The following is an 11,657-nucleotide window of genomic DNA, read 5'->3' on the forward strand; positions in this document are numbered from 1 at the left end:
GTGAAGTTATTCGCAGGCGGAAATCAGCGTTAATTTTAATGGCCGCTTGTGAAGGAACACAAGATGTAAAGTCACCGTCGACTGAGAACGAGAACATGGGATCACTGTTATGAGCAAACGCGCCCAGAGGTATAACTGTGATAGGGTCACAGACATGGCAGCAATGGTTTTATGGAATTTACCCTGAGGCCACAACAAGCATTCGACGTGAAAGAGATCAACGGTGCCGTGGATGATCGAGTGTAGGGGTACTATCTGGAGCAGTTGAGACTCGATGAAATATAGTCGGGGTAGACAGCTTGCTGTTTGCTTTTTGCCCCACCTGTAGATTTCCTCCAGGCCGCTGTTAATAAATGCCATTTTTCGTTTTTTTTAAAAAAATAATAATTGAGTGCGTCAAATGTATTAGGACATCTTGTGCCTGGATTACCATCGCCTATCCACACCCTCGAGATCCTTGTGCACATCCTCTCCTTTCTTATCCAGTCTAGTTTGCGATACACCATCTCACTCGTATGCCGCCAATGGAACAAGGTCGCCCTCAGTATTATTACGCGAACCATCCACTTCTCGGCCATGCATGTGCCCCAGGAACTAGATCATCCTGCGTTTCTACAACGACTTAAGGCAGCCAAAACACTCATTCTCGAAAGGATCGCAGCTCGGTACTGCGAGAGGATGATGTGGCCTTTAGCTCTTGGACAGGAAGATGCAGTATGGGCAAAACTAAAGGACAGTCTCGCACTCTTTTCCAGCAGGCCAAGAGGATCAAACATTCGCTGCCTCACACTCGATATTAACGCGGATTTAGATCCTTTTTATACTATGTGGTCGCTGGTCCACGTCGTGGGCCTCACATTGACAAATTTCCGGCTCGACAGGATCTCCATAACGTCGACTATTCCCTTAGCGAGATCCTGAAATCGCGCCCTCTGCTCAATGATCTCCACCAGAGGGGTGCGACATTCCATTCTGGTGAAAGCCTTATATTGATACGTCAAGAAGGCGACCTCGTACTGGGCAGCTTACAGACGTGTACCCGAGAACCTAGTCCTCCTTGAGTCCGCGTTGTTGCATAGTTTCTGAGGGTGGAGAGCTGGGGATTAAAATTGCAGGTACCGTGCTGAGCATACATGGATGAGCTTAGTATCCACAGGGACACGAATCGGCTGACGACTGTCGAGATTACGATTCCCAGATTCAGCGAATCTTTTGTCAGGAGCAAGAGGTGAGCGGAATTGGTTCATGATTTCCTGTGCTTAAGTCCTTTGCTGGGACATTTCCAAGCGCCCGAAGTCAACATCCTCATGGAGCTACCGGGATGCCGTAAGCCCCTTCGGTCACCGACAACTAAGTCAGAACCGAGCGTACCCTAGATACCAAGCACGCTGCCGCCAAAGATGTGAGCCTGTCAGCAGTTGAAGACGTTGCAACTGCGTATGAATCCACAGCATTGGACAGTCCCCAAACACGCATACAGACCTATTTTTGGATACATTGGTTGTGTATGTCCGAATCTGGAGGAATTAGTCATCAAGTGCGATGAGATCGATCTTCGCGCGGGCAGTGGTCTGTGCCTGCTTTCGGGACTGTGTCGGTTGAGGCGATTCAAGTTGGTGGTCCAAGATTGACCATGTTGGTTTGACGAGGATCAAATGAGCTGGGTGCAGCGGCAATATATCTATGATTCGCAAGAACACCGACGTGCTCGGTTACAGGCGAGGAAGGAAGGTCTTTGGCGTGGTCTTAGGGACTATATGCTAAAGAAATCGGATTCTAGTATTTCGGAGCTGAGCGTTCGGCATAAGGTCTTCAGAAGAATCGTTCCGAAAGGCGCAAGTTACGTGGTTGGCGGCGTGGGCTTGATGCATTTTGGTCTACTGAAGGATGTGTTGTCGTATTTTCGAGGAACGGAAGAGCTGCCCAGACGAGTACCTTTGGCTGGAGATGAAGATATTAGAGATTAGCCATGAAGAATACAAGCCCAGGCTTCGTATACGGGGGCAATGTGAACTGATAGCGTCAATGATTAGGAAGTACCAGTCAGAGATCCGGGCCAGGGTCTCTAGAGCAGACCCGCGCGGTTCATAAAAGAGAACGTTTACTCTGTAAAAATTGTGAGGAATGATAAAGAACACCATGGACGCATTGGCTGCGTGCGTTTGTGCTTGCTTACGTGAGTTCGTACAACAAAGCAAGCCCTTGCAGGTTTGTTGTCTGTCGCGTGCTCATGTCGCCAATCAGCGGGTTCTTTAAGACATTAACATCACTTAGAAACGCGAAAAAGAGACTGGGCTCAGCTGGAGGCGCGTTTTTTGCTGGGAACCCTGATGATTAAGGTTGTTGTTTCGTTTACCAAGGGATAAGCGGTCATGCGCGGCAGCCATTTGCGATTCAGTCTCTGGTTATTTTAAACGCGTGCATCATGACTATATCAGGCATGGCCTAGACACGGCACAGAAATGCCAGATGCGACTGAAAATGCCTCTGCACAGCAATTGCGCAACTTACAGAACGGACAACACATCTTTCCTTCGTTCCTGAAATCTAATTCCTCATCTGACCACCGCCCTCCTCATTCCCCATTCTCATCCCTCGTTCTCATTCCTCTCTAAAGAATTTTTAAACCTCGTCGAACAATCACCAGCTCACATAATATATTATCTTTCGCACAATGTCAACATCCATCGATGTGTCTTCAGGATCCATGGAGGGGAAAGAGGAGTCCCCTGCACAGAAACACCTCAAGTTCTTTAAAGGCAGTCAATTGCCGCCGCTGATCTCCAATGGCCCACCCCATGTCCTCATTTCAGGTGCAGGATTGGCTGGATTGTTCCTGGCCAATTTGCTCGAACGGGCCAACATTCCTTATCAGCTCTTTGAACGGGCCAAGGAAGTCCTTCCACTGGGTAAACGATACAACGACTCAACGCACGTTCCAACTTTTTCACACGACTAACGACGAATCAAAATTTGATCTCATAGGTTCCATTATGTGCCTGACCGCAAACATTCTGCCAGTGTTTGAACAGCTGGGGCTATACGACGACCTCATGAAGGTGTCACATCCAAGTCTGAGCACCAAGATCTTGTCTGCTGACCTAAAGAAGATCGGCGAGTTCAATGCCGAGAACGACATTGAGGTGTAATGGACCATTGTACACCATCCCGTATCCAGTTATCAGTACAGTTAGCACCACCTGCTTGCATATCCTTTTCCCAAAGACGTTACTAACAGCGTTAATGTATTCTGCCCGCATACATAGTACTGGATACCATCGGGCACTGTTTTCCCGACCAGAGCTATACAAAATCCTACTCTCCCGCATCCCACCGCACAAGATCCACATGTCCAAGAAGGTGATGTCCTTTTTGCAGAATAAGGACGGCGTGATGGTGCGTCTACAGGATGGTTCTACTGTTCATGGCGACATCCTTGTGGGAGCTGATGGGGCACATAGTGCTGTCCGTCAAACCCTCTATCAGGAGATGGAGAAGCAAGGAAAGTTACCGCAGTGCGATACGCGAAGGATGATGAAAGGATATATATGTATGGTGGGCACAACGGGTCCATTAGACCCGGCCAAGTATCCCGGCGTTGATGTCCCTGCATCGGATGGTACGCTGCTTATTGGTAACAGCTCATCGCCATATGCAGTAAGGAAATTGTTCTATGTACCTCTCCTTGAAGCACAAACCTTCTGGTACTCATTTTAAACCTTTTTTTAACGGAAACGATAACGATTGTGATAATAATAGTGGAGCATGTTCTCGGTCCCTGGGAACAAAATGTGTTGGAACGTGGTGCTGCAGCTGGACGTGGATGCATCCGAGGACGAACAGTTCCGAAACTCGGAGTGGTCTTCGATCACGAACAAAAGAATGATCGAGGAGGTTTACCATTTCAAAACACCGTACGGGATCATGGGTGACTTAATCGATGCCACGCCCAGTGAACAGATTAGCAGAGTATTTTTGGAAGATATTCTCTACGAGACTTGGCACCATATGCGGACAGTACTCATTGGAGATGGTACGGCATCTAATTGGAGGGCCTTGCCTCAAGAGAAAAAACAGTGATCGGGTTGTTCAATTACTGTCAGCATCTGAAAGCTAACCGCTAACAACATACTTTCGTCCATCTTTTGGTTCCCTATTTACATGGTGTCCAAAAAAAGCTGCGCACAAGGTTTGTGGTTTGATCGAAGAGTTGGAGCGGTACTTCATTTTTCGGTTTCCAGCATGCATGTCTGCATGTCATGTAGAACATGCAATATACTCATATTTGACCATTTTCACCTTTGTGTCCACTCAGTTGCTGCCAAGTACTGGCCAAGGAGCCGTGAACGCAATGCAGGACGCAGTTGTCCTTGCTAACTGCCTCTATGATCTTACACCATTATCCATTGACGGTATCAAGACCGCGTTGAAGGATTACCGCGAGCAGCGTTTCGCCCATGTGAAAACTCAATACGAAGCAAGCCAAATGGGTGCAAAACTACAATACGGCCATGTAAGAAAGGACACTCTTATAATACCGATTCTATAAAAGACATAACTTTGTGTTTGCTGATTTTTTTCTTTCATCCCTATCGTAGACTTGGCAGGAGCGTATTCTAAGGCACTTCGTCTTCAACTATATGCCGAAATCAGTACAACGGAACCATATTTTGAAGGATTCTCAGTACCGGCCTCAAGCAATGTTTCTTCCCCCGGCACCCAAGCGCGGCTCAGGCCCAGTTTTGGCACAGAAGCCCTCAAAGCGATACGCGGAGAAGCAGACCATGTCAGGTTCGACAATGGTGGTTTAGTAATAAATAAAAGACTCATTCATGAGGTGCTCTTTGATCAAATGCTTTAGCCAGGCATCTCAATAAAATGGCGTACCAGTGCCTGATCTTCAATCTTTTTTTCTAGGGAGCCTTGGGAAAACTTGTGCGTTATTGAAGGCGTATGCGCATGAGGGCGTAGAGCCTGCAACAGCACAGCATGCCTCGATGCATCAAATTGATGGCGGCATTTAAAAGACCTTTTGCCTATGTACATCTTTGTCTTAGTCCACTTTGTCTTTATCTCTCATTCTCATTCTCATTCTCATTCCCCTTGCTTCCTCCTCTCTCGGCACCATTCTACGATACTTGGTTTCAAAATGAACGGCGAAGACTCGGTTCAAGCACATGGAGCAACAGCTAGCACGACGGATCGCCCTCCCAAAGTCCTGATTTCAGGTGCTGGCCTTGCTGGTCTGCTGTTAGCGAACCTGCTGGAGAAAGCTAATATCCCCTACGAGATCTTCGAGCGCGCCAAGGAAGTCCTTCCCTTGGGTATGTATATACTGATTTGCTTGTTTGTTTGTTCCAGCCACTATATATACTGCCAATGATGCTTACAGAGTCTTCGGCAAAATAGGTTCGATTATGTGTCTGACTGCGAACATACTGCCAGCGTTTGAGCAACTGGAGCTGTATGATGATCTTATGAAGGCCTCTTATCCAAGTCACAGCACCAAGCTCCTCTCTGCCGATCTAAAGCGCATTGGTGAATTCAATGCCGAGGAGGATAAGGCTTTGTACGAGTGATGTTTGGAATGTAATTGTAAATCAAACGAGACAACATCATTAGGGCCTGTGTTCTCATCGATGAGATCATTTTGTTCATGATTCACGCGTAGAACTGGATATCACCGCGCTCTCTTTGCTCGGCCTGAGCTGTATAAAATTCTGCTCTCCCGTATCCCGCCGCAGAAGATTCACTTGTCCAAGAGGGTGGCCTCGTTCCATCAGGACAAAGACGGCGTCACTCTGGAGTTTCAAGACAATACCCCCGCTGTCCATGGCGATATTCTTGTGGGAGCCGATGGCGCTTATAGTGCTGTGCGCCAGCATTTATACCAGGAACTGGAACAACAAGGGAAACTCCCGCTCGCCGATAAGCGCAAGTCTCAGAAGGGCTATATCTGTTTGGTAGGAACGACAGGTTCTTTGGATACTACAAAATTTCCAGGCGTGGATGTGCCAGCCTCTGAAGGTACCTTGTTAGTCGGCGACAGTGCATCGCCATATGCTGTAAGTGTTGTAACTTCCTTGCGTGATCATAGATAGCCGTTATGCTCTGTAAGGACATCCATGGCTATTGAGCAAATGGCACTTTATTGAATGACTATTTCTTATCGATTGTTGCTAGTGGAGTACATTCACTGTTCCCGGAAACAAGATTTGCTGGAATGTAGTGGTACAGCTAGATGTAAATGCGTCCGAAGAAGAGAAGTTCAAGAACTCGGAATGGGCATCGACTACCAACGAAAAGATGATCGAAAAGGTCTGCGAGTTCAAGACGCCATATGGCAAGATGGGCGACCTGTTTGATGCAACACCCAAGGACCAGATCAGTAGGGTGTTTCTGGAGGACATGGTCTACGAGACTTGGTACCACTCGCGTACTGTCCTTATTGGAGATGGTATGTACGCTACCGTATTTTGTTTGTAAATGAAAGGACTACTGGCAGACAACTCACCGGTTTCGTTTCCTTCATTGTCGACTTGACTCTTCATACATATAGCTGCACATAAGGTAAGATAAAATCCCTCTGAAGATACATCAAGGTTCCGAGGCGAATGAATAAATTACTTGTTGTAAACGCGTCTTCGTTCTTTCTTTGCGGTCTTACCTAGCTACTTCCGAGTACTGGTCAAGGCGCGGTCAACGCCATGCAGGATGCAGTTGTTCTCGCAAACTGCCTCTACGACCTCGAGTCTGTGACGCATGAGAACATCCAAGCTGCGCTCAAGAACTTTCGCGAACAGCGGTATGACCATGTGAAAACGCAGCACGAGGCGAGCCAGTTCGGAGCTAAGATTCAATATGGACATGTAGGCTAAAAAAGCATTAGAGAGGTTGTGGTTGGCATCATGAGGACGTAGAATGATTCTGGTCTAACGTGATGTTGTCGCCCCTCTTTTTTTTTGCGCGTAGACTTGGTATGAGCGTATTCTGAGACACATCGTGTTCAATTATCTGCCCAAATCGTTGCAAAGAAACCATATTCTCAAGGATTCCCAGTATCGTCCCCAGGTTGCTTTCCTTCCTCAGACTGCCAACCGTGGGTCTGGTTCAGTTCAGCCGCAGAGACCGTCAAAGCGCTACGCTGAAGAGCAGGCCAAACTATCATCGACACAAGCAGTGTAGAAACGCGAACGACTAAATAACAACGTGGTGGATTGGCGATATTTTATTCGGTGTCCTGTCATATAAACGTATGAAAAAAAGGTGCATGTTGTCTGTAATGCACGGGATGAAAAAACTAAATGTGTGTATGACTTTATGTGCGAAGTCTAAGGTGGACCGTTGAAAAGTCATAGACTGACAGTTAGTCTATGCTCCTTAGGTGTTTGTTCTCGTGTCTTGAGGGCTTCTTTTTTCATGATCGCGTGGTGCTTATTCTTAATTTTAGTACTGGGACCTATGCAACAGCTGCAGCACGTACCGTGCACTGAGCGGTTCATAACCACCTGTGCAGCTGTTCATTGGAGGGATAGCCTAAATGCTGTCCGTGCAGATGTGGGTAACTTGACTGTAAACTATTCATGCCGTCCTTGCAACGAGGCACTGGCAAGGAATGCAGGGGACCCTTGACTTTCCTTTATCCTGGCTTGCATTTTGTCAAATTATAATGTAGGGAGGCGAACCTCGCGCAAACCAAATAAACGGCACGTCGTCGACTCTTTCAGGAGTTCGTTCCTCTCTTCTTTTGTGGTCTCGCGGCCTCGCCTTTTGCACATGAGTATAAGGGAAAACAAACAAACAAAAAGCACTGGGTTTTGATGTCATATATTGATGAGTTTTTGGAGTGTCCTTCGACAAGAGGTGTCTGACCATAGCCCTTCATTCCAATTCATCATTTTTCATGCGTCAAAGAGTGAGGACCGGAGGGCCATTGAGGGGGCTTTATCGTTGCACACATGCAGCGTTCGGTATTCAGAGAATGAATCCCAGTGCGAAGATCTCAAAGAAAAAGGCCGGTCTGCGCACTTTTTTGTGCCTGAAGTGCCTGAGGCCCTCTCCCGAGCAACCAACCTAAAAAAAAAGAGGGCGGCGAGGAGAATTCCCGTCCAATCAGCGCGGCTATCGGCTCAATCGCTCCAATGATTCTTGGATTAAACCCTTAAGCAAACGCCCGCTTTCAATCTATTTTCTGTTTATCTTTCCTCCTCTCCTCTCTTTCTCTCTTTTCTTTTCTTCTCCTCACCTTTCCCCATACTCACATCCATTTCCTTACCCTTTTTTTATTACAACACACCCCTGTCCCTTTACTGACCATCTCTTTCTTCTTGGACGTACTATCCAACCCTTTTCAGAACTCGTAACCATTTCCAGCACGCACATAGTTGCCAAGATGGCCCCCTCCGCTTAAACGCCTTGTACATTTGTACACCGTACCCAATTCGCACCAGAACAGTCAAAAAAATTAGAAAAAGCTTTTCCAGAACCCCCCCGTTCCCCCCCCTTAACCCCACCCCCAAGCATTACCTTACAACCTTTACGGTTTAAAGCAAGTTAGCCACCATGGTTTCCTCAATCATCCCCCCCACCAACAATAGCAATACCAATAGCAACATTCCAGTACACACCTCGATTATCTCTGTAATCGCCTTAATTGCCTTACACTCCTAAGTACCCTACATCCTTTTGAACACTCCCTTTGAGCAACCCATTGTTCTATACCCAAGAAACTTCGTCTTCTCCCACCATGGCCATCTCATTCGACTTTACTATGTTTGATACGACCAACCCCAAGCTCTCGAAATCGGCGGACGCTCTAGAGTCGGCCCTTGCCCAATGTATGTATTTCCTCGTCATGTTTTCACGATCTGGTAAAGTTCACGCCATATCTTAATACTTTTATCCTAATTTTTCTCCTTAGTCGGCAAGCACGCCAGCGTCAACGATGATATCGCCGACAGTCTCTTCGCCGACACTCCTGCTGTCGTCTCAAACAGCGGCAGTGGTTTCGACGAGTGGCTCGCCAACGATTTCCAGTTGGGAGCCTTGTCTGGCGATGATATCTCTTCCTCATTGTCGTCAAGCCCATGCTCGGCACTGGATGATTCGCCCCTCTTGGGCTTGGATTCTTTCAGTGCAGCTATGGGTCAGTCGCTGTTCGACGTGACCTTGGGCTTCCCTATTAGCAATAATCTGGCTATGCCTGTCGTTCCCACACCTGCTCCCATTCCTGTCCAGGTCAAGGCTGCGCCGCTTCTTACAACTGCTGCGGTCCAGCAGGCTGCCGCAGCCCTTAACATCCCCTGGAGTCACGATTTGGAGATGGCTGTACTGGCTCAGGCTGCCAGCCAGGCCTCTGCCTCTGCTTCCGCACCAGCCGCCGCATTCCCCATTGACAACGCATGTGCGATGATCATTCCCAAGGTCGAGCCTGTTGAGAAGAGCTTTGCTTCTGCTCCCACGGTTGATGTATCCAAGGCCAAGGACATCAAGAAGCGTGCATTCACGCCCGAGGATGATATGGATGAGATTGTCGCCAAGCGTGCCAAGAACACGGATGCTGCTCGTCGCTCCCGTCTCAAGAAGATGCTTCGCCTGGAGACACTCGAAACCAAGGTGGCCGAGCTTGAGGCGACCAACAACCGCCTGACGATGAAGGTGGCGATCCTTGAGACCGAGAAGAATGGCCATCTTTCCAAGGAAGTCGATCAGAGCGCACGTATCGCTCAGCTCGAGGCTAAGCTTGCCGAGGCCCATGCTGCACTCACGAGCCGTGCCTGAGCATTCGCTTCTTTTTTTGTAGTTTCTGTAATCATCATTTGTAATATCTATCATTGCTGTCAATAAAACTTTTCGACTCTATCGATATCTTGATATTAGTGCTTGTTCGCTGGAAAAAAATGACCTCTTGTTCTGAGATGAAGTGGTGCCTACACTGTAAGCAATTGCTCGTCCCTTCGAATATCAAACAGCTTATCCGCCTACTATGTTGTACGATCTAACTCCATTTGATTCGCCGTCGAGATCCGAATGCCTTCATGGAGAAGGACACCGCACCACTAGATTTACTAGAAATCATAATCCTCGTCGGGTCCTTTCTCAAGCCTTAGGACCCTTAGTGGTCAAATTAGCGACATAGCAACGCGTTAATAAACAACAAGGAAGATGGTCGAGGCCAAGCATTAAAAGCACTGCCCCAAGGTACTAACGTTTCGATAGAGCAGTGCCCATTTCGATAGAACAGTGCCCATTTCGGCAGACTTTCATCGTTAGTCCACCGCTTCTCTATAAATCTGATAAAGATATTGACCGTTGAGAAGCATTCTTTGAATCGATCCCATAGCTCCAGGAGCTCAACTTTAGTCTTGGTTCTACGGATCTGTTGCAAGATCGGGCGCATATCATTTCCAACTGAAATCTAACAACGCATTGAAATTGGATATTAATACATAGTTTTTACATAGTTGGAGGATGCCACACCAATGTGTGAATATTCAAGTCAGGCCTAGTGCAACATCCTTACCGACACGCTTGGCCTGACCTTCTGCTCCCACGATTTTGCAACGTGAAAGAGGCAGTAATATACGGATAGAGACGCCTCATTCACCTCAATGTCTATCAGCAGTATTTTTTCCCTCTAGCTCCTCTTCAAGTGCTATCATATCGTTCGGTAGATCAAGCCCATTTCTCACGGCTGTGAAAACACTGCGACTAAGCGGTTGTGTGGGGACATCGGATGCTAACGCATGTCTCCTTCAGACCCTGCATCACCAACTCGTACGGCTCTTCTTCATGAATGCTTGATTCTTGCAATGAGTTCACGTTTGGCGGCAGCTCCGTCTCATGTGTACCAGACCGACGTTCCATGGCTCGTTGGGGAGTTCTGCTCTTGACTGCCTCATTGCTTAGCGGTAAGGAATAGTCCGTATCGGAGAAAGCATCGTCCTCATCCTTGTCATCCTCGTCGACTAGTCGTACACTCCCGGGAGATAGAAAGAACATCTTGAATTTCTCGTCAGTCGAGACAGTTCTGTTTCTTGATGGCTTCTACACGATCATGGTACAATTCCATTATCTCTTGCTTGAGCTGTTCCACGTCTTTGTTGTCGTTATCGAGATCGTCGGCCGTTCGTAAAAGATCCTTAATTTCTGGAGGTATAGTAAGGACGCGGGCGAAACAGATGCTAATGGTGACCTTTGTCACAGCGTCCCAAGCAGAACTAAGGCATGGCCACAGCAGATTGTTAGGAATTGCTTTGCCAGATTCTGCCTCTGCTCGCCACTTGGATACAACACGAATCATATCCCGACTATATTTCACTTTAAATGAGCGAATGGTCCCTGCATCCAAAGGCTGGGGAACTGAGGTTGTTTTTGGTGGTAGTCGAATGATATCAATATTCCTGTGGATAAGGTCGCGGGCATTGCCGTGTCCTGGTGTGTTGTCGATCACCAAAGCAATATGTCGCCCCTCCATAGCAGTGTCGAGCTCCCCAAGCCATTTGTCGAATAGGATACGGTTCATATATCCTTTACCACCGTAATGGGGTTTCAGTTGTGCCTCTAGCACGGTATTTAGCTAAAACGAAGCCAAAAAAACACGACGAAAGGGCTGTGTTAAATTCCACTGGTTTGTTAGTGCTGCATTTGGAGGCACG

General features: G+C 47.5%; 5 protein-coding genes across 5 annotated transcripts; 4 read left to right on the forward strand and 1 right to left on the reverse strand.

The window, feature by feature from the left end:
- Positions 1–1,655: 1,655 nt before the first annotated feature.
- On the forward strand, positions 1,656–1,967 carry BC939DRAFT_472317 (uncharacterized protein; the record flags this gene model as incomplete). The annotated part of the gene is made up of 1 exon (XM_051558266.1): positions 1,656–1,967. The coding sequence occupies one exon, from the start codon at positions 1,656–1,658 to the stop codon at positions 1,965–1,967; it is 312 nt and encodes a 103-aa protein (XP_051417873.1).
- Positions 1,968–2,500: 533 nt separating this feature from the next.
- Positions 2,501–5,158, forward strand: BC939DRAFT_434200 (uncharacterized protein). Its single transcript, XM_051553343.1, has 7 exons — positions 2,501–2,909; positions 2,986–3,145; positions 3,267–3,657; positions 3,760–4,033; positions 4,179–4,189; positions 4,316–4,513; positions 4,599–5,158. The coding sequence occupies exons 1-7, from the start codon at positions 2,675–2,677 to the stop codon at positions 4,809–4,811; spliced, it is 1,482 nt and encodes a 493-aa protein (XP_051417874.1). The 5' UTR covers positions 2,501–2,674; the 3' UTR covers positions 4,812–5,158.
- Positions 5,025–7,478, forward strand: BC939DRAFT_434222 (uncharacterized protein). Its single transcript, XM_051553344.1, has 8 exons — positions 5,025–5,324; positions 5,410–5,569; positions 5,672–6,065; positions 6,184–6,457; positions 6,560–6,570; positions 6,672–6,869; positions 6,973–7,306; positions 7,385–7,478. Exons 1-7 carry the CDS (start codon positions 5,039–5,041, stop codon positions 7,183–7,185), a joined length of 1,536 nt encoding a protein of 511 aa, XP_051417875.1. The 5' UTR covers positions 5,025–5,038; the 3' UTR covers positions 7,186–7,306; positions 7,385–7,478.
- A 1,268-nt stretch (positions 7,479–8,746) lies between these two features.
- On the forward strand, positions 8,747–9,780 carry BC939DRAFT_472320 (uncharacterized protein; the record flags this gene model as incomplete). Its single annotated transcript, XM_051558267.1, has 2 exons — positions 8,747–8,837; positions 8,921–9,780. 2 exons carry the CDS (start codon positions 8,747–8,749, stop codon positions 9,778–9,780), a joined length of 951 nt encoding a protein of 316 aa, XP_051417876.1.
- A 1,161-nt stretch (positions 9,781–10,941) lies between these two features.
- BC939DRAFT_434227 (uncharacterized protein) lies at positions 10,942–11,417 on the reverse strand. The gene has a single exon (XM_051553345.1). It carries the CDS (start codon positions 11,300–11,302, stop codon positions 11,015–11,017), a length of 288 nt encoding a protein of 95 aa, XP_051417877.1. The 5' UTR covers positions 11,303–11,417; the 3' UTR covers positions 10,942–11,014.
- Positions 11,418–11,657: the final 240 nt, after the last annotated feature.

The sequence above is a fragment of the Gamsiella multidivaricata genome (genome assembly GCF_025024155.1).
Source record: "Gamsiella multidivaricata strain RSA 2152 chromosome Unknown BC939scaffold_1, whole genome shotgun sequence".
NCBI lineage: Eukaryota > Fungi > Mortierellomycota > Mortierellomycetes > Mortierellales > Mortierellaceae > Gamsiella > Gamsiella multidivaricata.

Bases quoted from the DNA above. Each gene is read 5' to 3' on its own strand.
- BC939DRAFT_434227 (XM_051553345.1), bottom strand. From the start codon at position 11,302: ATGATTCGTGTTGTATCCAAGTGGCGAGCAGAGGCAGAATCTGGCAAA.
- BC939DRAFT_434200 (XM_051553343.1), top strand. From the start codon at position 2,675: ATGTCAACATCCATCGATGTGTCTTCAGGATCCATGGAGGGGAAAGAG. The intron at 3,658-3,759 runs GTAAGGAAATTG...TGATAATAATAG, and splicing joins ACAGCTCATCGCCATATGCA to TGGAGCATGTTCTCGGTCCC. The intron at 4,514-4,598 runs GTAAGAAAGGAC...TCCCTATCGTAG, and splicing joins CAAAACTACAATACGGCCAT to ACTTGGCAGGAGCGTATTCT.
- BC939DRAFT_434222 (XM_051553344.1), top strand. From the start codon at position 5,039: ATGTACATCTTTGTCTTAGTCCACTTTGTCTTTATCTCTCATTCTCAT. The intron at 5,325-5,409 runs GTATGTATATAC...TCGGCAAAATAG, and splicing joins CAAGGAAGTCCTTCCCTTGG to GTTCGATTATGTGTCTGACT. The intron at 6,066-6,183 runs GTAAGTGTTGTA...GATTGTTGCTAG, and splicing joins ACAGTGCATCGCCATATGCT to TGGAGTACATTCACTGTTCC.